Source organism: Micromys minutus, assembly GCF_963924665.1.
Source record: "Micromys minutus genome assembly, chromosome: 13".
Classification (NCBI taxonomy): domain Eukaryota; kingdom Metazoa; phylum Chordata; class Mammalia; order Rodentia; family Muridae; genus Micromys; species Micromys minutus.
Genome location: NC_137982.1, coordinates 44274519 through 44301158, shown reverse-complemented (window position 1 = coordinate 44301158; position 26640 = coordinate 44274519). Strand labels below are relative to the sequence as shown.

Here is a 26640-nt window from a genome sequence, read left to right as displayed (position 1 = left end):
CACATACATTATGCCTTATTCTAAAACATCAACACATATTAATATCCATAATCCAGAAATAAAAAATGATCTTAAAACTGAAACTTTAGTGCTAACATGATGTTCTGAGTACAAAATTCAGCACCTGATCTAATGTGCTGGGACACAGTTAAAACATGGATAGTCACACTTAAAATACCACATAAAAGCATCTTCAGGTTACGTTCACAAGATACAAATTAAACATAAAACAAATTTCATGCTTAGACCTTGGACCCATCCTCAAGATTTTATAATGTATCCACAAATATCCTAAAATCAGGGAAAATTTGAATTACAAAACTTTTGGTGGTAAGCATCTTAGATAAGGAATATTCAGCCTGTAACTTTTTCTTTGCACAAAAAGATGACTTTAGGTTTCCTTTATTTCTTGACTGAACAGACCAGTTACTAAATCTTTGATTTTTAAACAGCCAGCACCTTTCTCCTTAGCTCTGCTGACCATAATCACCTAGAAACATCTCTGCAAGTTTGCAAGGGCTAACTGGACAGAATTCACGCCATTCTCCACCCCTACTTGACCCCAGACAGGCTTTCTCTGTGTAGCCCTGCTGTCCTGGAACTCTGAAGACCAGGCTGGCCTTGAACCCGGAGACCCACCTGTCTTTGCCTACAAAATGCTGAGATTAAAGGTGTGTGCCACTACTTACTGGCTTGGAATTCATATCATTCTTAGCAATGGAGTCAGGACAAAATGGAGAGATTTTTATATTAATGTTCCTTATCTTAACGTTAAACTTGAATAACATGTGTTTTGTTGCTCTTCTTTTATGCTTTAAGACAGAGTCTACGTAATCCAGGCTGGTTCTGTACTCATGACATGCCAAGCTGACAGAATTCTTGATTGTCCTGCCTCTGCCTTTGGGATCAAGGGTTTTGTTTTGTTTTGTTTAAAGCAATATTTTGCTACATAGTACAAGTTGGCCTTAAACTTGTAGTAATCCTCCTGTTGCAGCTCCCTGAGTACTTGGATTACAGGTATTAACTACCTGCTCTGACTGTTCTTTCCTTGTTTTATAGTTACTCTTTGGAGGATAAGCATGTAGATTTTGAGCAGCCAGTTTCTCAGACAGGGACTGTAAGTAACAGTTTCTCCCTATAGGAAGAAACTATAAGGTTGTTTGTATCTAACATCTGTAAGTGATTACTGGAATTCAAGTGTCACGTTTAAATCTGTTCTAGCCAGAAGAAAAACATTCCGTCTATGAATCAAAATCTTCCTTTGGCTAATGAGGTGACTCCCAGGCAGGAAAAAACTCCTTAGTTCCAACTGTGCTACAAGGAAGAGGCCAGCAGGGGCCAGCAATGTGCGAAAGCGCCTAACAGAGACCTCCTTAGGTTCTTGCATATATATGAAAATATCACTAAGCAGAGTTACTCAGTAAATAGAACAGAAAATAAGACAAACATCTTTAGCTGTATTAAAAGCTAAACAGGGTACAAATGAGGAAAAGCTTTCATTTGAAATTTGTCTGGAATCTTTTATAACACATATTGCTAGGGAGATAGCTCATTAGTAAAGTGCTTGCTACATAAGCATGAAAATATGAGTTTGATGCCCAGCCCCCATGCACATATCTGGGCATGGTGGTATACCTTTAATCCCAGTGCTGGGAAAGAGACAGGAGCATCCCTGACCAGCCAACCAGGCTAGTGCTATCAGTAAGCTGCAGGCCTTAGTGAGACCCTACCTGAAAACAGACCATACATAGCTCTTGAGAACACCATTGGTTGACTTCTGGTCTCCAAATGCACATACACACATACAGGCACACCTGCAAATATGTGCAAACCTGCACACACATGAACATGCAAATATGTCCTAAGAAACAGAGTCTGCACTGGTGTTTGTACACACACAAACTGATGACAGTCAATGAGAACAGAAAGCCATGAGAATAGGACCACATAAAAAATAAAAATTTAAACTAGAACTGATATTTTTGGGGGGAGGAGGTTTGGTTTTGTTGTGGTGATTTTTGGCTCAAAAGTATGCTTTTACATTAAAAATCATACTTCTAATCCCTAAGCAAAGTTTGGTATAGAGTATATAGGATTTCTTCATTTTTTTTGTTTTTTTTTTGACATCTTTAGACTAGGTCTCATGGAGACCAATCTGGCCTTAAATTTGCTGTACAGCTAACACTGGCCTTGAACTCCTGATCTTTCCGCTCTACCTGCCATGCACTGAGATTACAGGTGTGTGCCACCATACCTGGCTTCTATAGTTAATATTTTAATTTTTGTTTCTCTCTCCTAGCCTTACTCATTAAAACTTTATAGTAGTCTTTAAGAATTACTTTAGTTATCCCTGCATCAGTGATGTCTCTTTGACACCTAGATTTAACTGTCCTCTGTTCCCTAGCATTTTATATTCACATTAGCACCAAAAGTTTCAAAATGCTGGGTCTCTTGGGACAGCATCCTAGAGAACATTTCCATAAGACAGAGTCCTTACTACCGTAAACGATGAGAGGTTAACCTAGTCCTTTGAAGCTAGCACGAGACTGGTCTGGGAAATACTGCAGAACGTTCCATGCAGATAATGAGGACTAGACAGAGCTGAATGAGGTTTTACCAATGTCTCAAGTACAATGATTTCACTGTCTTAACCACTTCTGTTGACAGTTTCCTCTTCTTCTCCGGGGTCACAGACCATCTGGTAAACATAACAGCTGAAGACCCTGTTGGGTTTCTGTTCGATGTGAAGCACCAAATCTCTGTCAAAGTAGACTTCATGGCTATATGTCTGTAACAAAACACAGTCACACAGGATCTGCTTTTTACACAATCACATTCATTGTATATCACCAAAATACTACAGTACCTACCACATATGTACACAGATGTGGAAGACCTGCCAGAAATGGATTTTTCATTATTTATGTGCATGTAGATGACTAACAGAAAAACACAGAAAATGCAGAGAATGGAGAGAGCTCTGGGCTTAGGAGCTTGGATGTGCAGTTCGTTGTCAGAACAGCATGTCTGTCTGACTCATGATCATGTATGTATAAGCATTCACATCTCTCAGGTTCCTTACTGATAGGAAATGACCCAGGCATCCTTGTTTTACTTTTGCATGTATGCATGCACACATGTGTGTAGAGACATGTGTGTGTGTGCATGTGTGCTGTGTGTAGGTCAGAGGGTGATGTCAAATGTCTTCCTCAGTTTCTCTCCACTTTATGCCTTGGACCCAGAGCTCAGGGATTTGGCTGGTCTAGTCATCTTGCCTCTGAGATCTTGTCTTCACCTCCGCACCTGCCAGCATTTCCGTGGTGGGTGCTGGGAATCCAAACCCAAAGTTCCCCCATTTGCACAGCAACTGAACCATCTCCCCAGTCCTCCTGAAACTTATTCACTGCCACCACCAACTCATTTTAGGTGGTGCTGGGAACTGAACCTACGGTTTGATGGGCTGATGATATTCTACCCCCTGAGCTATATCCCAGTCATTTATATTTTATAATATTTGGAAGAACAAATCTTTCTAAGTGCTGGAACCCAACTTGCTTAAATATTGCTTGCTCCTTAACTAACTATGGGAGATCATTTCATTTTTAAAAATGTTACCAAATTCATAATTGGGAGGAAAATAAAAGACTATGGTAAGGAAATAACACGTCTAAGAATCACAGCATTTTCTTTGTGTTTTCTCTAAGGTGGTATTCTTAATGCTAAGAGGAAGAAGGCTTAGAAGTGCTCATTTTGTCTTGCATGTTGGACAAGAACTTCCCTCGTGTGGTCATGGCACAGGTGAATCTGAACTGATACGGACATGCTCTAATAAATGGCACCTGTAAAGGAAACCCTTACAGCTTAGTGTCCCATTGGCTATACATACCACATCCCATGACTCCACGAGTGGGATGCTCTTGAGTAAGGTTCCATACTCATTACAGTGGAAATCCAGGTGAGCTTTTCCTTCAGCATCGATTTGAGTGACAGCTACTACGGAGAGCAAGTCCAACTCATCTTCATAGTCCACGACTTTGAAAGTCTTGGGGGACAGATGAAAGTAGGGTCAATTCTAGTTAATAAGCAAGAACTATTTCCACATTCTAAATTTAATTATTCTATTACTTATGAAAACATGACAGAAGGAAGAAAAATAAGTGAGGGAATCAGCAGAAATGTATTTCTGTGTATACACATAAAACATGGGTCGTTCTGCAGATTTTCACATTAAGCAGTATCCTATAGACTTGGCAAACAACCAGAAAGAACACTGGGTTCCTTGGGGCTGGAATTACAGGCCTTTGCCTACACGGCCAGTTTGTCATTACATGGGTGCTAGGACTCAAACTCTGGTTCTCAAACTCAAACAACAATGCTTTGAACTGGCAAACCACTTCTCCAGCCCCAAAGCATTACCAGCACAACCTCACCTTACAGTTGGCAGTTTTTTGCTTAGCTTTGTTCTGTTTTCCTTTTGCTTCTATAGGACTGGAACCTGGAGCTCTTGTGTGCTGTGTAGGCACTCTACCGCTCAACTATATTTATTATTCACTCTGAAGAATCTGCTTCTAAGAAACAATTTGTCTTTAAAAAATACTATGTGTGTATATGCATGTGTGTGCTTGCACATGCTCTCAAATGCACTTGGAACACAGAGGCAGATGGATCTTTGTGAGTTCAAGGCCAGTCTGGTCTACAAACTGAGTTCCAGGACAGCCAGGACTCTGTAGAGAAACCCTGCTTAGAAAAAAACCAAACCAAACCAAACCAAACCAAACCAAACCAAATGGATACCTTACAAAAACAATAAGCTAGTCATGTTTTCAAGCTATTTTGGCCCCATAAACTTTACTACAAATAAAACCCTGAGAAAGGCTGCAGTAAGACAATGGAAGGGGCTACTGACTCCACGTCTGTCCCGGGGCTGGGAAGCATTAACTGAATGGAAGTGGACTGCAGGATAATCTTTGACTAAGGAATACCTCTTGTTCTGGGTCATCGTCCAGAAGGCTGACATTTCTTTTCACCACACGTCCAGAAGCTGTAACCGTGATTAAGTTTTCCTTCTGATGGGGTAGGGAGGGGAGAGAGAAGGAAAATCAGGACATGCTCCACTGCATGCATTCAAAGACAACATCCTCGGAATTCAGTTAAACCAGCTGGCCCTTCCCAACACACACATTCCTCTAGCAGACTGAGAAAATTCCAAATTTAATTTAAATCTAATTTTCAACACTTCACTCAGTGAACAATAATTTATTTTAAATAAAAGCTTTAAATGGACAAATGCTAGAATAGGCAAAAGCTAATTAATTAAACATTACAGATTTAATCTTCATCCATCCTCTGACTTTTGCCTTATATAGTACAGAAACCAAAGGTGGATCTGCATTTAGAAACTTCCCTCTTCAAGGGCCTCAGATTATACACTAAAGGCTAAGTACCTTTAGTACTTAGTTCAGGTATGGTATCTGGTTTTAAAACATTTATACCCTACCTTAACTTTGCACAACTATTTAGAACCAAAAGACTGACAAATCATTACTAAAAAATTTGAAGAGAAAAAATAGGTGAGATAAATTCAGTATAATCAACTCTCTTCAAATCCCACACATAAGTGGGAGTAAAGACCAGCTCCTCATGCACAGAAGTGAACAGACTCTGAAGAGTTATGTTTGCAGTTAGCGGGCAAACATGCATATTACAAGTTACATAGATGGTTCTATAGAAAGGATATAAGGTATTTCTGACTTACTCTGTCTTCTCTATTGGCCCAAATGACAAAATCTTCAGAGATCTGATGCTGAGAACTATTATTTTCTACTTCACTTAGCTTCAAGACTCTGGAAAAGAAAAAGAATTCTAAGAACTCAAGATTGCAAAACACCACCAAATCTGCCAAAGCTAACCTCAGATGAAGCTCAACAAAGGGAATCTGCAGCAACTCACTTCTCCACTGACTTGTAACATTAATCTCACCATTAAAATCCATAACCTTCTTCTCACTCCTATCTGTGAAACAGGAAAGCGCAGCTATGAGGTGTGGTGCTTACACAGGTAAAGCAACAGCTGGCTCAGTGCCAAACAAGTTTTCAGCCAGTTAATGACACTACAGTGCAACCTCACCTCTCCCTCCGTGCAGCAGGGCCTGCGTGTCGCACCGCTCACATTAGAGTAGAGAGTTGCACTGTTGTTTCTGCAGAACACATAGCTAAGAATAGCACTGAGTTAACAGTGAGAGACGAGACAGCAATTAATTGGAATGTTGGACTTTCACAAGGGAGCAAAACCTACCACCAACAATACCATTTTTTAAAGGATTATATTTTAAGATTTGGTATTGCAGAATATAAATGATCTCATGGGTCAAGCTTATTAATAAAGAGAAAATAAAATAATTTGCTTTCCACCCACAGAAATCTGTTCATATCATTAAAATACTTCAAAAGTACAATGTTCTCAAAGCTCCAAGTCCCATAGGCAAAGAGAATAGCAAGAAGAAGCCACTGAGGCAGGGACAACTGGATACGTCATAGTTGCCAATGATAAAGTAGCCAGCTAATGTTCCAAACCCACAGATGAGTTATCTCAATTAGTGGCGATATAAAAAAGGTTCTTATCTTTTAAAACCTGGGGAAAAAGCCAGGATGGATGGCACATGCCTTTTATCTCAGCACTCAGGAGGTAGATCTCTGTGAGTCTGAGACTATCCTGGTCTACAAAGCAAATTCCAGGACAGCCAGGACCACATAGAGATCCTGACTCAAAAAGAAAAGAGACTTCAAACTTCTGGCACGAGACAGATGAGAAGTCCTTACTGGACTAGTACATAAACCGGTGAGAGGTAGAATATTCCAGTTCTGAATCATGGACTAACTGGAATCAAACATACAGAAAACTGTGTGAGGACAGAAGACCTGAGCACAAGCTGCAGTTAGTAGGAGTGTGGGTAAAAGATAAAAATTTGAGACTCTGTTGATGTCAGGGAAGCCAAATGAAGACCATTTTAAAGCAGAAGGTCAACAGAAAGCCAAGAGTAAACAAACACTAAGACTGTTAGTCAGAACAAACACAAATCATCATCTTTGTCTGGAGGGTACCAGAGACTGAACCTGGGACCTCACACACTCTAGGCAAGTACTGTGCTGCCGAACTACATCTCCAGCTCTTTTATATTTAGAAACAAGGTCTCACAAAGTTGCCCAGGCTGGCCTTGAACTTGTAATTTTCCTGCCTTGGCCTTTTGGGCAGCTGAGATTTCAAGCATGTGCCACTCGGCTCGGCTACCTTCTTTTTCATCAACCCTAAGAAAATTCAGACCCAGTGTGGCACCATCAGGGCACAGAAGCAGAAAGACTGTCTGTTCAAGGCCAGCCTGGGTTACACAACACTTGCAGCCAGCATGAACTACACAGCAAAGCCCTAAGAACAAAACAAACAAAACTCAATGAGGAAATAATAGTCAATGATTCCCTCTCAGACATTTATATATCATCTGTCAGGGAACTTAAATTTACAAACGGTAATGGTAAAGCTAAAGAATAAAACCAGATTTTGTAAACAACAGTGTCTCAGGAAATTCTCCACACAACTGAGTTTTCAATGGAAAACAACAATGCCAATGAACCCCACAAAAGCTGCTTTTAACCTTGAAGTGGTAAAAACCTGCTCACTTGACTTGACTTGGGCCAACATGTATTATTCTTCCAGAAGCATCGGGATGGAAATAGATCCAGTCAGATTCTAGTGAACAACACTCCATTTCTTGGATTCCATTTTTTGCCTGAAGTTGGAAAAAAAATATTTGGGATGGAGATTAGAAAGGTAAATAATTTTCCAAATATAACCCCTTTGGTACAGGAAAGAAAATCTAAGCAGCTGAAGCAAGACAGGTATAAGGGCAAAGAAGCATTTACAGTCAGAGATGGCATACATCTGCTCTGTGCCAAGCAGCGTACTTTACTGTTATGACACCTCTAAGCTACCGTATCTCACGCATGCTCTTTGTGTTGGGGTCTATGGGGATGCTCTAGCGTCACTGCTGTGTTTGATTTTAATAACACCCAAAGCAAATATCAACCCCGCTTCATAGCATCTTAGCCACAGACACACAAACAGAGCAAATACTAGCCCAGTGTCAGGAACCTATTACACAGCAGATCTGACTCCAAAGTCCATCGTCTTTCCATTATTACACTCACGCAGTTCCCTACAACTTCCTCCTCCCAACCCTTTCCACAGCCACCTGTCAATCAGAAGAGGAGGTAACACTCACATAAGCACGTAACCAAACCAAGAGTCTCTGACACAGGTCACATATTCTCCTTGACTGAGTCAAATATTAAACTCTCATATCTGAGAAAAGAGTCTAATAACTAATTAGCATTTAAGACATATTAAAGGAAAGAGCCAAGTGTGGTGGTGCCACACACCCCGGCCCCCAATCCTATCACTTGGGAGGCAGAAGCAGGCAGAGTTCTGTGAGTTCAAGGCAAGCCTGGCCAGGGCTACCCAGTGAGGTCCTGTCTCAAGAAAGGGAGTGGGGAAAGAAAGAAAAAAACACCGTACAATATGTGTTCCTATGCACTCATAGGGTTTACCTTCTACACAGCAGCACCAGGAACTAGTACCAGCTTTGGCAATAATTTGTAAATGTGATGAAATATTGGCCTGAGCAAATGGTGTAATTGTTATTAGAGAGTATGTGATACCTATGATTAAAGACCACTTACTATTTATGAGAGAACACATAGAATCAGTTCTTATATAAGAAGAACATATGCTAAATGTTCATAGGCCATACAGTGCACAGGTTCGACTGGATGAACAATGAGGAGGGATCAGAGTAAGAAGCAGTGGTGGCTGAAAAAAAGCCGTGGTTAAGAGGTGAGCAGTCAAACCAGGGCTGCAATGGCAGAACCTGGCCCTAGAAAATCTTCTGTAAAATGTTATAAAAGAAGGAGGAAGCGGGACAGTAGGAACTGTGATATGTGACCAAGAAGTAAGAAAATAGAAAAGTTTTCTTTTATTTTTTTTTTTTTTAAAGATATATTTATTTTATGTGTGAGTACACTGTCGCTGTCTTCAGACACACCCGAAGAGGACATCAGATCCCATTACAGATGGTTGTGAGCCACCATGTGGTTGCTGGGATTTGAACTCAGGATCTCTGAAAGAGCAGTCAGTGCTCTTAGCCGCTGAGCCAACTCTCCAGCCCTCGAGAGAAGTTATCTTACAAAAGTAAACTAGAAGACAATAGACACCGTGGCCTATGACATCGTAGGAGAAGATAACAGGACCTAAGAACATGGTGACCTTAACCAAGTGAAGCCCATAGTGACTGACTGTGCAAGGGCCTTGGAGAGCATGGTGAGAGATAAACTAAATCTACTTCATACAAAGTGCTTTTATCTGACAGAACAAGAGATTCCAGAATAAACTACAATACAAGCCAAGGTGAGAGCCACAGCATGGGTCAGGACGGGGTAAGAATCTTTGTTTGGAGGACAGACACAAAGAAGAAAATGTATATCTGGCCATGCTAGATCTCAACAAATAAGTAAACAGAAACATCAATGAAAATTTCACATGTCAGAGGAAAATTAAGATGAATTTAATGAGTAGTACTTTAGCTGTTTTGCCATGAACCATTTCTTCCTGTGGCGCCAGAAGCGACTTGAGGAGCCTGACGACGTACCATCTCAGCGCCAGCACTGAGCTCCATCTGGTTCTGCTCTCTTCAAAATCAACAACACATTCCAGCAATTTCAGAGGCAGCCTAAGCCTATTCTAGCCACAGTTCCCACGGTTGCATCTGAGAGATGTTTTCCATGGGAATCCTGCAGCAAAACTGTTAGCAACGAAACCCTTCACTGTGTATGGCGACACACAGCTGTAGTCACAGCACTTGGGAGGCAAAGATGGAAGCATCAGGGATTCAAGGCCAGTTTTGCCTAAGGACTGAGGTGAGCCTGGGCTTCACAGTGTCTAGCACAGAGCTGGGGCTGTGAGGCAGAGAATGATCAAGAATCCTTGGTGTTCTAAGACCTATCAAACAGTTGCTGTTCTAAGATTCTGGGTGACAAACACTATTTCCTATATTCTCCATATTGTAACTTGTTCACAAACACTGGGTGTGGTGGCACGTGACTTTATCCCAGCCCTGGGGTAGCAAGGCAGGTGGATCTCTGAGTTCCAGGCCAGCCACCACTACATAGAGAACCTGGCTAAATAAATAAGTAAACAATAGGTTCCCAAATTCATGAAAAGGTAAGCTACTAGAAGAGTAGAGAATAAGAATTTATAATATAAATTTACTGCTGAAAAGTTGAGTACTCATGAATTACCAAGGAATTATCTTTTAGGGCACAAATATGGAAAACTCCCTTCTGTTTCTTCTTATTAGGCGTAATGATGTAGTGCCAAGGATGGCCTCCAATCTGAAATGCATTCTCCAGGGATGAAACTTCAAAGAGTGGAGGCGGTGAGTCTATAGGGGTGAGCAAGAGAAATTTATTAGCTTCTCATCTTAGGTGGATTTGCACCATTCATTAACTAGGTTCAACCTCTCTTGGTACATATACATAATTTACAAAGTTCTATTAACAAAAAATTACTATGTTTGAGAATAAAATGCAGTCAGAAATGAGATTTGCTGTTAAGAGAACAGAAAGCCAGCAGAAAACAAAGTGAGGCTGTAAGCTAAATCTCTAGGCATGTATTTTGGTGGGAATGTGTCGCCTCCATGTGAGCAGACAAAAAAATGATAATTTTAGAAAAGGAGGCTGAAAGTACTCATCGAGGGGGGTTAGGGAGGTAAATACATAATAAAAACTGTAGCCATCACCAAGATCTACATACAAGACTCTGGGTCAGCTACAATGTCAATTCCCTGAACAACTGTAGCAGGTAATCAGGTCTAATAAATCTTTGAAAGGCAGAAGACCTTTCATATCATAGGCTAAGAGCAAATTTTACAAAAGCTGTTCCGTGTTACAGTTCTTGTATAGAAGCAACATTGGTCTGAATGACAACCAATCAGGATGGGTTCTGGCACAAAGAGGACCTTAGTAAAATACACTCCACAACTATTATCATCAAACAAATTGATTTTTATAGACATATCCAATCAGTCTCTCGGGGATGGACATCAAAGGGACTGTTGTTGGTGCTTTCTTCTCTTCCTCTTTGATCTCAATCTTAATTATAGCGTAATAGATTTTCTCTAGCCCTGTGAGGAGGCACTGCAGTGAGGTCTCAATGTCTTTTATCTGTGGCTGTAGATAGGCAGGCTCTTGATTTGTGTTTCCACCTTAAGTACCTTTGGTTTATAAAGCCACTGTCTTAAAGGTATTCCTCTCGGAAAAGACTGTATATGCAAGAATTACATGGGAAGTGGAGATGTGTGCTGTATTAGGGCTCTTCTCACTTCTGAGAAAATGAATCATGAAAAGTAGCTCCCTAACAATTGTGAGGAGACAGAAGGAACAGGTGGAGATATAGATATATCAAATAGATTTAAGTACTTTAAAAGCTTTTAAGAATATGAAAACATCTTTAATAAACATGTTTTTTTCAAGTAATAGGAAAAATATTCTAATATATCAAAGGGCATTTGTCAGTAAATTATGAAAGAAATTCAAACACCATATGATAATAAACTCATATTGAGTTCCCAGCATTTAGTTCCAGGGATCCAGCACCCTATTCTAGCCTCAGCTACCTCCAGACATGCACACAGTGACTTATAGCAGTCAAAATTCTGAAAAGAGCTTTGTGAGCATGTTTATACTGAATACAGGAGATATTTCTGAGGTTAGGAAGTACTGCAAGTTTTTCATATAACTGCCTAATTCACTTAGAAATGAATCAGTTTTAAAGCATTTATTTTGGATTTCATGGATTGCTTAACTGGTTACATTGGGCACTCTTCATAGTTTATAGAATTGCCATTTGCTACTAAACATTCTTTTCCTTTCTTGCATCTTTCACTTCTTTGTCTTAACCTATTTGTTGACTATACAATGGTAAATGATGATAGAAAAAAAAATCCTGTTTTATTTTGGCTCAATTAGAAAAACTTTTGGAGTTTCACCTAAAAAAAAAAAAAACCATAAGTGTTTATTGGTTAGAAATAGATAAAAATGTTCTCAGTATCATAAGAAGTAACTCTTAATGAATTAAGACTAGAGACAAAAATACTAGGATAACGGCATATATCTAAGTGGCTCTTTGAACCAGACTGCAATCATCAAATTGTCATTGGATGCCTGAGAAGATACAGATTGAGGACAGCCATCTCCACAGAGCTCAACAGACAACAGACACTGAAAGATCTTAGATAGCTTTCGAAGTTCCTTAGGCAGATGACCTCTCAAATCACTCAATTATATTATTCTATTGCAGAAAATAATTTCATAGACCAGATTAGTATTTTTGCCTTTTCTCTTGTGGGAAAAATCTCATGTAGCTCAGGCTAGACTTCAATTGCCAGCTTTTTACTAACTTGCTGAATTATAAGTTCGGGTAATTTCTCTCTCTCTCTCTCTCTCTCTCTCTCTCTCTCTCTCTCTCTCTCTCTCTCTCTCTCTCTCTCTCTCTCATCTGATGTAGCTCAGGCTGGTCTCAAACTCACTATGTAGACAAGGATGACTTTCAACTCAGCTCCTCCTGCCTCCACCTCCCAGGTGCTGGCATTTTACGGATGAGCAGCTAACACATCTGCCTCAGTGAGTTTGTTATATACAGAAAGGTTTTTCTATTTTTGCAGAGTCATGCATAACTTTCTTTTTTATTCTTCTGAGGTCTAGGATCTGCGTACCTTTAAGTAACATAGCATTAATATTTCCTTTGAAAACACTATTCTTAGAAATGAGCAGATTTAACAACATTAAGAAACCCTAAGCTATAAGGAAGCTAAGAAAGCACGAATCACTGTAACTCATCATTTTCCAGACAATGAAATCAAGGACCAGAATGGCTCAGCATCTTCAGGCCTTCATGTCAATGAATGGGCAGAATTTTGCTGACCTTTATTCAATAGTAAGGTATAATGTATGTATATGTATATAGATCCTGTATGTAAGTAAAATGAGTCGGTGTATAGTCACAGAGAAAAAGGTGGACACTTACAATGCAAAACTATTTATATGAGCACTTACTTTCTTAAGGAGACAAGATCCCGGATAGCAGCCATACCTGTGATTTTAACATTACAAGGAATGCCAAAAGGAGCCTCTCCTACAGTTCCAGTAGTCCCGCCCTGACTGCATGCACACCCTAAGTCAAGTTTCTGTTGCATGAACTAAAAACAAAACAAAACAAAAATGGTGGCTTTAGAGCCTATTTATTTGCTGTCTGGAAAGAAAAAAATAAATGTACATGTACACGACAGAGAAAATGTCTTTATTCAAGGACCTTCTGTTTATCCTCCCCACCCCTCTTGCAAAGGCTACTGCATCTTTTTCTGTTACTATAACTTGTATAATTGAAAACTATATGAGTACCCGACTTGTTAAAAACAGTAACAAAACCCACAAAGCACACAACGACAAAAACTTCTGAGCCCAAGCCTCACACCAAGTGCACTATGTCCCATTGCTTTCCTCTACCTGTTCAATGATGGCTTGGAAGCTGTAAAGCCTGACCAGTCCTGAGCTGTACATTACAATCAGGATTCCATGTGACAAGGTAGCATCTGTGACATTCTCAAAAACCTAAGAGGAAAGGCAGATATCATCTAAGAAAGGACCAGGCAGAAGGATAATCCTCCAATCTTCAAAATGTCTCTATTTCCTGCTTTAAATCCAGGTCATGTGCTGCCTCACATTAAGACTTAACTAAAATTTAGCAGCTTGAGGCTAGAGTGTTATCAGAGGCAAGCAGTAAGCCACAGGATCCTCAGGCTGGAACGTTGATGGAAGCACTATGCACAGGGCTCAAAGTGAGGTGTCAGCAGACGTGCGCTGTACAGCTTTGTCAATACACAGTAATTAGATTCTGCTTTTCACAGAACAGTGGCATACAGAGAGGCCATGTAATCTAAAATGAGTGCTTATCAGGTATATCCAATAGAGACTCATTATTTACACACTAGAACGTTCTTCATAAAGACATATTTATAGTGCTTAGAGGCAAAAAGACTGGATCTTGGAAGGCAATTATAAAAGAAACAACCAACAGCAGATTTGTGTGCATGTGTACGTGTGCACGATGTGTATATTGCACGTGTGTGTGCAGGTAGGTAAGTGGGTGAGCCCATGCCTATGTGTGAAGTACAAGAGGAAGACACTAGGTGTCCTTTATTCCTTGAGACAGGGTCTTTCTCTTTCTGAATTAGGAGTTCTCCACTTTTGCAGCTAGACTAGCTGCCCAGCAAGCCCTGGGGTAAGCTCTCCTGTCCAGTGCTAGGGTTACAGGTGCCTGGACTTTATGTGGAGACTGGGAATCTAAACTCATGTCCCCACGACTACACAGCAAGTAGTCACTCTTACATACCAACTCATCTCTCCAGTTCCCAACTCCAGACCTTCTTCATCACCATTATGTTCTTTAGTTTCAAACAAGGTCTGGTTTCTCAACTGTATAAAAAACCAACACCATAAGGACCAAATTCCTTCAGACATTTATCTAGAGTAAGGCTTTGGCTTATTGTTCCTTAAATGTTCTGCCTTTTAATCTTACGATGATCTTTCTACACAGCTCTGAGAAGTAACACAGCGCTGTGCCTATGTTAATATTAAACAAAAAGCAAGGCAGGCATGCCTTTTTTCATAGTACTGCAAGAAGTATGGAGGATGTAAAATCCACTCTGGTTTCTATAACACTATGGTAATAAATAGGGTTAAGTACACAACTGCTCAAGGGCCTCACCCCTGTGTACTCCAGTGTTTACTAAGTGAAGGACATGCTTTAATCTCGCATCACAATAATCAGAGCCAAGTCCCTTGACCGATTATGCTGGACACACAAGGATAAACAGGAACAACGTTGACTTTGCCAGTCTTCTTGTGTTTGTTCCTGCTGAAGAATCAATACAGTATAATTCCTTAATCCATGAGCATAAAGAAAACAATGAAGCTACAAGTTGGACTCTGTCATTTTCATAGAAAGATAATTATGGTTTGCTTTGAGCTGTATAGCTCCTTGCTTTTTAACTCCCTACTCCTGGGCCACAGTTTGAAAAGAAGTACTTGGGTAATTCAAACATTTTAGAATTAGTAAGTAGCTGTTCAACTTCTAATAGAATACACTGTCAAAGTGTCTTAAAATACTTAAAAGTGCTTTGTATAAAACAAACAATAAGTGATAACTAATATTATTCTTTAATTTGTAAAATTTAGTATAAGCTTCAGAATAGAAAATGTTTAAATAGATTTGTCTTGTTTGCTAGGGAATATTAGTAGATTCTCAAGATCTTGTCTTCTTTAATATTTTAAATGTTTAAAGACTAGTAGAAAAACTCCTGAGATAACTTTCTACAAAGTAAAAAGTTTTTAAAAGAAAGACTATTGGCTCTTTTACTTAGTTGAAATTTGGCCCTCTTTCCCTCCTATGAACTCCACAAATTAAGATGAATGTGAACATAACAGAAACCCAAACTGTATGAGTTAGAGAGGTTATGTATCCCATTGCAGGTCTTGTTTATATACTACAGAGCAGGTTTGAGAGCTGTCCCTGTAATTAAAATGGGACATTTTGTTGAAGCTTCATAATCATTTTAACAAGCTGAAATATTTCCTTTGAAAAAAAATTCCTTAGGCATCTCATAATTTTATAAAATAGCAGTTTGTTAATGACCACAGGTTTTCCAACACTAACCACCTGAGAGGCAGAAAAACATTCAGGAAGAGATGGCTCTGCTCCGTCCTCAGTCAGAGGCTCGCATTTTGACATGAAGTAAGACACATCAGTATACATTTGGTTGGGAACAGGACAACATTTCCAACCAAAACATCTAATTATTACTCCTAATTGTCAATAAAATGTTGCAATTAAGTAACTGCAGAAATGGCACCTTTCATTCCAACCCGTGGGAAGCAGAAACTGGTGGACCTCTGAGCCCACAGCTAGCCTGGTTTACACGGTGAGTTCCAGGTTATCCAGGGCTTAATAGTGAAATTCTGCATTAAAAAGAGAGGAAGGGAGGGAGACAGGGAGGGGAGAGGTCCCTTCTTACCTTTTTGTTGATCTCTAGAATCCCTACAAGTGAAAAGGGCAGCACCCGGAACACCGCAAGGTACAACAAAACAGGCGGCTGAGCGCATGCCTAGAAGAAGGGAAGAATAAAGTTATGCACAGCTCTGCAAAGTACTTCTGAAAACACTATCCTCATGAGTTCAAAATACCCATCTGTCCTAGCATTTGATTATACAAACCTTTTCATGAACTGAGTATCTCCATCTATTTAGACTGAAGTTATTTTACCAGTAAAAGAAACATACTTAAAATGTTCACTCATCTTCCAGCTCCTGACACACACTGTATATAAACAGTACAAAGGGAATGAGTATTTCTAACCATTAAAATATGGCTTTATTGGTATTTGTATTGTGAACTAGAATTCTAATAATACTGAATCTAACCAAAAGCCCAGTGTTATTATGATCACATCACTGATAAGACTTACATTGGCCTGACTGTACTGAAGAGACAGTATGTCAGAAAATGCTTGAATGGCTTAACAACTTGAAGTAATCCTTTATTTTGAAAAGCAAAATTCCAACAATTTATTTCCATTATGAAATACAACACAACCTATTCACTTCTCTATCCAAGAATTCCAGGGAGCATCTGGAATTTAAGATGGCACAGCTGTCAGTGCTAGCAGAGCAGAATTCTGCTTGAACAGAGATAAGGTTTGACTACCAAGACTACCAATCAAAAACCACAGAAAATAAAACACAAACAAATCCAAAACCAGAGTTTGATGTTTAAAGCCCGAGAGACCTACCCTTACAAGACACATACTTTTACTTAGCTAAGATCTATGTTCCTCAAACCTAGAGGCAGATGTAATTTGTGTATCTTGACCAAGAACTACTCCTTGTTGGCTAGAGATTGTGGGAACACAGTATTCAATGCAAAAATGCTTATAAGACTTAATAACATTATCAGGTGATAAATAAAAACTTTAATACCTAGAATCATGCACAGTTAGATTGGTGTTCTTCGGGTGGCACATTAGGCCAGATATTTTGAGAATTCTCATGAAACATTGTGTTACTCTGTTACAGTCTTTCAGGTCTGCAGGACACAGCCAGGGTGTGAAAAGAAAGCAACAGTAGAAAGTAACTCTTTCTTGAGCTGTACCTCAGTGTAAGACTTAAAGCACTACATTTGACCAGTTCTGGAGGATTCTTTAAAGAGAACAGCTGAGGAATGTAGCTTAGCACTAGAGCACTGTAGGCACGCAAGGATCGATCCCCGGTACCCCAAAACTAATATAAAACAGAGAGAAGTCCGTATGAATAGCCTGCTTCCAGTTTAAACAGCACTTGCTTTCACAAGTGTGCAAATCCCAAGGACACACGCGTCAGAATGCTGCAGACCTGCCGAGCTGCTGCAGACCCTCTGCTCTGAGCCGACTTCACTGCGATGACCTCCTGAGGAGTGTCCCAGCTCAGGTACCTTTGGAAGGAACAAAGAGGAATTTAATGTTTGGATCAGTCCCATTATACTCAAAATGGAAACATTATACTTGATTTATGCATCTATTGCTATTTTACATGTTTGCTTTCTGAGATGAAACTTGGCCTGTGACTCTTTAGGCAGCCCAGGCTGACGCTGAACCTCCTATTCTATTGCTGAGTATCTCCAGTGCTGAGATGGCAGGCATGAGCCACCATGTTTGGTGTGCTATTGTATAGTTAAGGTTTTTTTTTTTAAATAACCTAAATTATAAGAGCAAAGTAATCTATTGTAAAACAAATAACCTTAATAATTTCCTCTAGATCCTTATATGGATACATTTCTACTTAAATTTTAATTCTTCTAAAGTCTTAAATAATTCTCTTCTAATGAAAAAAAATTTTTTGAGACAAAGCCTCATGCAGCCTTAGGCCTTGAAGTTGTTATCGAGGGAAACCGAGAGTCACATCTTCCTGGCTCAGCCCTCTAAGTGCTGGGGATTGAAGAGCATCTGCTGTTATGCCAGTTAAAAATTGGTTTTCAGAAGATGTTGAAATGGCTCAGTGGTTAACAGCACTTGTTGCTGTTGTGAAGGATCGAGGCTCAGTTACCAGCACCCACAAGATAGCTCACAACCATCCATAACTCCAGTTCCAGGGATCTGATTCTGACATGCATGGCCACCCGGACAAATGTGTGTACGCACATGTGCAGGTAGAACACTCACAATAAATGAATAAGCAAACAAACACAAACAAACAAAAAGAATACATCTATAAAAACATTTTTAACCTAAGAGCATTCAAACCTTAGAAAGAACCAGGATTGGGGGTGCAGTTCAGTTGGGAGACTGCTTGCCTGGCATGCACAAACCTGGCTTCCACACAAGCACAGACAAACCTGGGTGTGACACGGATGCCTGCAATCCCAGGACTTGAGAAGAGAAGGCAGAATTCAAAGTCAGCTTGAGAGCCAGTCTCAAAAAGCAAGCAAGTAAGCACACACACAAACACCCCCGCTTACATGCTTGCACTGCAAATCACACATACTCACAAACCATTTCCAAGTCATTTATTTTGTTTTTTCAAGACAGGGTTTTTCTGTGTAGCACTGGGTATCCTGGCACTGTGTAGACCAGGCTGGTCTAGAACTCATAGAGATCCACCTGCCTCTGTCTCCTGAGTGCTGGGATTAAAGGCATGGGCCATTACACCCATTTCCAAATTAACATGGGAGACATAAAAAGTATTAAAAATACTACTTCTACAAATTGCATACTCACATCCATTCTAAAATCTCCATGTACTTATAAACTAGTGGTTACAGTTGCATTTCTTGGATTGTACTGGAATGCGGAACCCATCAGCCATTTACCCCTAATTACTTTGTGGCTAATTACTTATTTGGAATACAAAGATAAATAATGTAGGTCATGAGCCTCTATCTTTAACTACAACAAAGTAGAGAACAAAAGAAGTAGATTATACAGGAACTGGAATCATAAAATATACAGGGAGGACTGGGGACATGAGGCAGGACTGGAGAGAGTCTCACATTTTTACAACAAAATTTTAAATAATAATCTCACATTACCTGAATTTGCAATAGGAAGCAAGGTATATTTTCTCCAGGATCTCCCCTGTAGTTGCTGATATACGAAGCAGCCAGTTATGAGCAGTCAGTGCTATGAGTGAGGATTTATAGTCTGAAGGGTCAGGAAGTACTTCTCCCTAAAAAACGAACAAACAAAACCAGAGTGTAAACACAGACTGCTTAGCTACGAGCAATCTGCAGTACTCTATGTTCAAAGAAAATGGCTAGTTACCTTGTCAAAGAAAGCACAGAAATATCAACTGCACACAAGAAGGTGGGAAAGGCAAGGCTGGGCTGTTATTTGAACTGGTCCTTTTGTTTTAATGCTTTCAAATTTTACCATCATTATCACTGTGTACACACGGGTGCACAAGCCCCAGTGCACGTGTGGAGGTCAGAGGACAACTAGGTGGGCTCAGCTTTCTCCCTCCACTTGTTTGTAGGCAGGCTGGCCGCACACTCAGAGAGCTGCCTGCCTCTGCCTGAGTGCTTGGCTCTCCTGCCTTTCTGCGGGTTCTAGGGCTCAAACTCAGGCTGTCTGGTTTGCATCCACGGGAAGCAAGTGCCTTTAAGCCCTGAGCCAGCCCACTGGTACTGCTCTGCTGCAGAAGGGAAGAGCAGCGGATGGACTCGCTTTCAGTTAGTGAAGTTCTGACTTGAGAGGTGAAATCAACTGGCATTTGTTTACGTAAACCATGAACAGTTAAGAAGCAGCTGTTGGCTCTGCAAAAGCGGTCTTCCCTCATAAATTCCAAGGAAGCAACCATTTGCTTTTAGTCGGCTTGGTTCCATTTATTTCTGCTGTTTCCCAGGCAGACCCTGTGCAGTGCAGACTGGGAACTGGTCCTCTTGTGTTCCTGCTGATGCTGGGAGTTTTAAATGTATTCGCTACTTATGCTTAACTCATAGGCAATGACGTGAATGCTTTTATACTACAGTGACGTGTGTATCATTTCATGTAGATCTTAAAGTTTTCAAATATCTACTATTCCTACTTAGCCCGTTAGAGAGACATTTGAAACAAGTATACATTATAGATTTGAACTATTTTCTTAAACCAAAAGTGGCACTTCATACATTATTTCAGAAACAAAACAGGGTACTAATTTTAAAGTAGTTTTACATTCATATATTAATAATACAGCGTTCCTCTGAGTTCTTTATAAAAAAATGTTGTTGTCACCACAAATAAGAACAAAATCATCTAAGTGTTTATGGAATGAGAATAGGTTAACTTTATTTTTCCAGGACTGCTCTATATTTTGGGTGGTTGAATTGGTATATTCAAACTTTCTCAATTAAGAAACCTATCATCTCTCTAATCCCTCCTCAAGAAAATAGATTAAAAGGCTTTAAATGGTTTAAGGCACAATTATTTACAGCTTTCAATTAAAGAGGAAAAGAAAAAGGCTTCTAACTTTCTAATTTTTAAAAAGGAGGCTTCTATGAAAAGAGTAATTATAGGGGGTGATAGTTAAAAAATTATAGCTTTATGGAAAAACAACATCCTAGAAAAAAATTTAACATTAACTTCAGAACACTGCTGCTTATGGCTTAGACGGTACTGCTGGTTACAGACTGGGAGTTCTCTTCTCTTTAAAAGCGACCAACCAGACTTACAGACATGATTAATTCGCTGCAGTGCTTCTTAAGGTTTCTTAGAAACAGTGTTATGGAAACTTTAAAAAGATGAATTAATTGTCCCTCCAAAAAGGGCTGTGATTAAAAGAGTTTGGTACGATAGTTTGACAAGCATTGTGCAGCTAACAGTATTAGAAGCAATAGTGTTAAAGTCTGAGGAAGAGACCTGCACACATCCTTGGAGCTTTCAATGTCCCACATCATTTTCCCCCTGATCATCACTTCTAGCTTCTCTGCTCTCTGAATGCTAACATCCTAAGAAAACAGTGTCTTGAAGGGCGCATGCCAGGGCAATGCTGGCCTAGTGACTTTTGCTACTGTAGTTTTAATTTTTATACTATTATTTTCCTAACTACAGTCATAGGTGGGATTAATCTACTTTCAAAAAAGCACATAATAGCTGTTCTCATAATTTGTCTTAGTACAGGGGTAGAACGATCTCAAACACTAAGAATGACTGTAAACTACCTCATAGTGTCATAAAACTTTTAATCAGGTTTTATCTTTTCAAAATTTACAAATTATCTCCAATTTAAGATTGTTCATAACAAATTGAACATAGCAATGCATGCCTGCCGTCCCAGCAGTCAGGGGTGGATGAAGTTCAAGGTTCAAGGTCATGCTCAGCTACACATCAAATCTTAAAGCTAGCCTGGGCTCATACATGAGCCTGTTTGAAATAAATAAATGAATTCCAAATATTGACTAAAAAATATCATGTGTATGTATCTGTGTGTGTGTGTCTTTACACATGCTCACACGCGCACACACACACACAGGAAGTTCAGCAGACAACTTTTAGAACTCTAAAATGTGTCCTGGTGACTGAACTAGCTCCTCAGACTTGGCAGTAAGCATCATTACCTGCTGAGCTATCTTTCCAGCCTGTAATAATGATGTTTTTAAAAACAATTTTGTCGTGATACTGAAAAGACACATCCTCTTCTTGTTTTTTTCCTAAAGATCTGGGAATCACAATAATTTTTAAATTTTATCATTTAAATAATACACTAATAATGACTAGTTCTTTTAAGCTAAAATACTTTAAAGTAAATTGTGGAAGAGAGGAGAGAAAGGATACAAAAGCCAGATGTCCAACACATCTGCTATAAAACAGCTTATGAAACAGTTGTGTTTTCTATATGACAGGACTTATACCCATGAAATCTCAATAATACTGCTGCCTAAACAAGTACTACACAGTGACAACACTACCTGACGTCCCAACATGGATGAAAAACCTCACAAAGCCCCACCCCTAAATGAAGAGCTATAGGCTAATTTAATGGCTTCTCAGAGAGGGGAAATCAATCCTTGCCAGGGACTAGCCTCCCGGCAGGTTATCCACCCAATCCAAAGTCAGCCCTAAACACATGCATATGAGCAACAGTAAATCTTGGACTCAGCAGGTTCTATTTATATACTGTGCGTAAGTGCGGGTGTGTTTGTGTGTGTGTCCAATAATCAACTGAGGTCATCAACTGAGAAAAAGTGTGTATAGGGGAACATAAAAGGAATTGAAATGGGAAGAGGGTAGGGGCAGAAATTATGTAAATACAGTGCTCATTTATAGAATTCTGTTTTAAAAATGAAGTAAATATAACAATAAAGAAATAAACAAACATATAAGTGTGTGAGTTGGGTGAGGGGTAGTCTTAAAAACCAATGCTCTAGAAAGAAATCTCACCACTGGGCATTCCCATAATAAAGCATCCTCAATTTTTTCTGATTTGGAACATTTTGGCATTTCATAAAGTTTTCTTGGCTCTGATGCAACACTGGGGGAAAAAAGAAAAAAAAAACATCATCATTATTATTACTATTTTCAAACTGAAGTGGTCTTTGCTCAGACCTGAGATATTTCTTTTACGTGTTTATAGCCCCAAATTCCAACTTTCTATTGTTTTCCTAAACTGTTCTGTTTTTTTGTCTAGTCACAAATTCATAATACACACTTAAAAATGCTAAAAAAAAATCAAGAGAGATAGTTTGGCAGTTAAGAGCACTTGCTATTCTTCTAGAGGATTGAGGTTTGGTTCCTACCACCCATGTTAGGAAGCTCACAATTCCCTGTAATTCCAGATTCAGGGTATCCAATGCCTAGGGACCTTTACTCACACATGTATATGCACACAGATGCATACACATAAATAAAATTAATAAAAATAATAAATAACTTAAAACAAACACACATTTCAGTTCATTGTTCAGATTTTCCTTATGTAAATAAAGTTACCTGGAGATTTCTTTACAAAATACTATTATACTGAATTCTTAATTAAATCCTTACTGTAAATGTCTGTTGAATTCATTGAGTTTATTCTATTCCTCTTAAAAAGGATAATATATAGATTTTAAAAAAAAGTCCCATTATTTGTTGGCTAATTTTATGTCAACTTCACACACACTAGAGTAACCAGAAGTAACCTCAAATAAGAAAATGTCTACAAGATTGTGCTGTAGGAAAGCCTGCAGGCATTTTCTTAATTAGTGACTGTGAGGGTACCATTGTGAGTGGTACCATCTCTAGGCTGGTGGTCCTGGGTTTTATATGAAACAGGCTGAAAAAGCCATCGGGAGCAAGTCAGTAAGCAGCATTCCTCTATATCAGCTCCTGCCTGCAGGTTCCTGTGATGTTTGAGTTCACGTCCTGACTTTTTCAGGGATGAACTGTGATGTGGAAGCATAAGCCAAATGAACCCTTTCCTTCCCAAGTTTATTTGATCATGGTATTTCTTAGTAGTAACTCTAAGACATATCGTTTTGAATGAGCATTTGTAGACACAAAAAGAAACACTATGTCTATTTGATTCCTTTCGTAACTATCAAATATGTGTCTATTTCTACATCGTTGAACATCATATCTTCCAGCAACTTCAAGCTAGCCTGGGAAACATTTCAGGTCTTCTGCCAGCCCCACCCTCCCCATTCCCAGAACTACACTTACACCCTTTTACCTAAAAAATGAAAACTGTATCCTTGCTGCTTACTTGCTATGGGTGCCCAGGCTGTCCCCTAGCAATCCTCCTTGCCTCAGCTTCCCTGGGCTGAGGCTACAGCCCCCTACCCCACCCCCAGCTAATCTCTACTCTGACAACTACTGAGATGCAGTCATAGATGTCTTCTTTTCTTTTTAACTGATGAACTTTAAAGTTCAACTACTGAGAAGAGAAACAATTTCCAGGATGACATTTTATTCACCTCTGATATTCTCTCAGTAACTCAAAGGTTTAAATCAAACTGAATGTCACAGGAGTGAAAGCAATCTCCTGCGATTCTACCTGTGAGTGCAACCCTCCTCAACAGCATGGTGAAGAACACCTGTATCATTTATCACTAAGACATTAATCAATGGCATTTACTCTGACTGAACTTTTTAAAATCAAAACAACTGTCTCCGACTTGGGAAGGCAAAGCACTGGGTATTAAATGGTGCCAAAGAGTCACTGTTAATACTGCGAGGCAATGATGAGCATCATGAACATATAAGAGAATGTCTACGTTGCCACCAACAGAATCGGAAGCTCATTGACACTGTCTTCAGGGAAACTGGTAAACTGACTAAAGGATCACCACGTAAAGCATTTGATTGTTTTCATAAAAGCATAGGAAGCATTTATTCCAGAAAATCCTCCTGGAATTCAGTCAGGACAGTGGGAGTCCACGGTGCTTGAACCAGGCATGTTCCCTTCCTTCCTTCTAGCTCAACAAAATGGTACCACAGCTCTAAACCGTTAAGACTGAGTTCCAGGATCCTTCCCCCGCTGCTCTGACTCAAAAGGCAATCTCTGGAAAACGGGAAGGGTGACATCATTTTCATCTAGTCCCAGCCATGTGTTGTTGTAGCCGAGTCCTACATTAGTATGGTTGAAGGTTGGGGCTCCCATGGAGGCTCTACCTTGGGTGTAACTACAGTGTAGAATAACAGGGCACTAACTACTTCTCTTCATAAGGTCCAGATTGGCTTTATCTTTCTTCCCTGGCCTGAGTATTCCTTCCACCCAATCTGCTCAGCTTTTACTACAAGGGGAGTCACTGCATCAATGCCTGTGGACAACGCCATGGAGATGGCTTGACGCCTGCCTGGGAAAAGAAGCGGGTCATGAAACAGCCCCTAGATGTTTCCAATAAAACCCACTTTGTCTGCAACACAGGCGGAGAATTTCCAGTATGTGCGCACTCTGTAAATCACTGGAAGTTACATCCAAGGGCAAATGGAGGGACGAGGGTAGATTTACCAGCACTAAAGGCTAAATTGTAGATTGGGCGATTTGCCAAGGAACCAAAAAATAGATGCCAAGGCAAACCTCAAAAATCACTAGTCTCTCTGACTTCTAGTTTCTGATCCAACAAGAAAAGAATATAAATGTTATTTATCACTTCTGAGCTAGCTTCAGCTGGTGGCCTGCAAGCTTGAGAACCCGAGTTTAGATTCCCACCCCTCATGATTTTTGCTACTTGTAATCCCAGACATGTGGAGGTGGAGACAGGCAAATTCATAGGGCTTGCTGGCCAGGCCATCAACTGGAGTCCTAGTTTTCCAGTCCAGAGAAAGGAGAACCTATCTCTCAACACAAGATGGTTGGCTCCTGAGGAATACTACCGAAGGTTGACACACAGAAAAATGCCCATAGTTCTTACAGATGCAAAGTGAAAGATAAAGAGAAGCAATTCCATGATTTCTTAACCTAAGTAACAGGCGTAGAAGCATCAATTCACCATGGCCTTCTCTTCAGCCTGACCTTGAATGGCTGGAGGCTGACTGTTAAATATTATTTATCTAAGTACTCTGCTTTTGTTTGAATTTTTTTTTCCTCTGGGGGGGGGGGGGATAAGTACTTCTAAAACAAAATACCAGTCTCCTAAGCAGCATTTAATTATTTCACAACCCGTTTTTCTCGACTCTGATTTTTATATGATATAAAACAGCCAAAAGTGCTGAGAAATGTATTATTTTTGCCTGTGCTATAATTTTGTGTGAAATGAGTACTTACAAAGATGAAACCATCAACTTTAGACTTAACAAGTTTTTAAACTCACACGCATTTCCACTTAGTTTTATTATGGACTCATTTTTTTTTTCATCTTCCGGTTTCACTAAGCACTAAAGAAGCCACGTGGTTCTATAAAAAACTACGGGTCAGGTGAATTATAGCAAAAAAATCATCACCAAGAGTTTACCTGCTGACACAGCACCGGTAATTGTCAAAATATATTCTTCCTCTCTCATAGGCTATAGGTGACTTGGAATGAGTTGTCCAAACATTCTTAAATTTAGTACTCTCCTGAAAGATATAAAGAATTTCAGTTTAGGAAAGAACTCAGTCCCCTGCTATGGAACCATTTTAGGTGGGTAGTTTACATCTACAGTTTTTAAGGACATTGTTTCTTTTTCTTTTTTTCTCCCTCCCATCGGTGTTGGTTTAACTGGATGCCCAAGTTTTGAATTGATGGTTTGCAAGAAGGCAAAAAAAGCTTTTTAAAACTACAGCCAGGCGAGGGACCTATGAGTACCTATTTTCTAACACCTTAATTGCAGGACACAAATGCCCCTCCCCACGTATGACCCTCAAAGGGGAATCAGAGAGCGTATAAAAACTGCAGCCCGGCAGGAGGTTGAACCCCGGGCACCCCGACTACGGCGGGCGTCACCTGGCACACCAGCGCCCGCAGGATGCCCAGGTTCGTCCTCTGCACCACGCCCGCATCGCGTGTATAGAAGCCCAGAGCCCGGCGACTCAGCCGGCGGCACACATTGGCCTTCCGGGTCCGGCCCAT

The 26640-nt window shown here is 39.9% G+C and overlaps 1 protein-coding gene across 1 annotated transcript; it reads right to left on the bottom strand.

Annotated features, from left to right (window-relative positions):
• Positions 1-1939: 1939 nt before the first annotated feature.
• DCAF17 (DDB1 and CUL4 associated factor 17) lies at positions 1940-26640 on the bottom strand (the record flags this gene model as incomplete). The annotated part of the gene is made up of 14 exons (XM_080928255.1): positions 1940-2788; positions 3887-4042; positions 4983-5066; positions 5756-5843; positions 7674-7783; positions 10347-10489; positions 13198-13303; positions 13611-13715; positions 16178-16267; positions 17550-17628; positions 19222-19358; positions 22550-22640; positions 26044-26147; positions 26515-26640. The coding sequence occupies 14 exons, from the start codon at positions 26638-26640 to the stop codon at positions 2648-2650; spliced, it is 1560 nt and encodes a 519-aa protein (XP_080784381.1). The 3' UTR covers positions 1940-2647.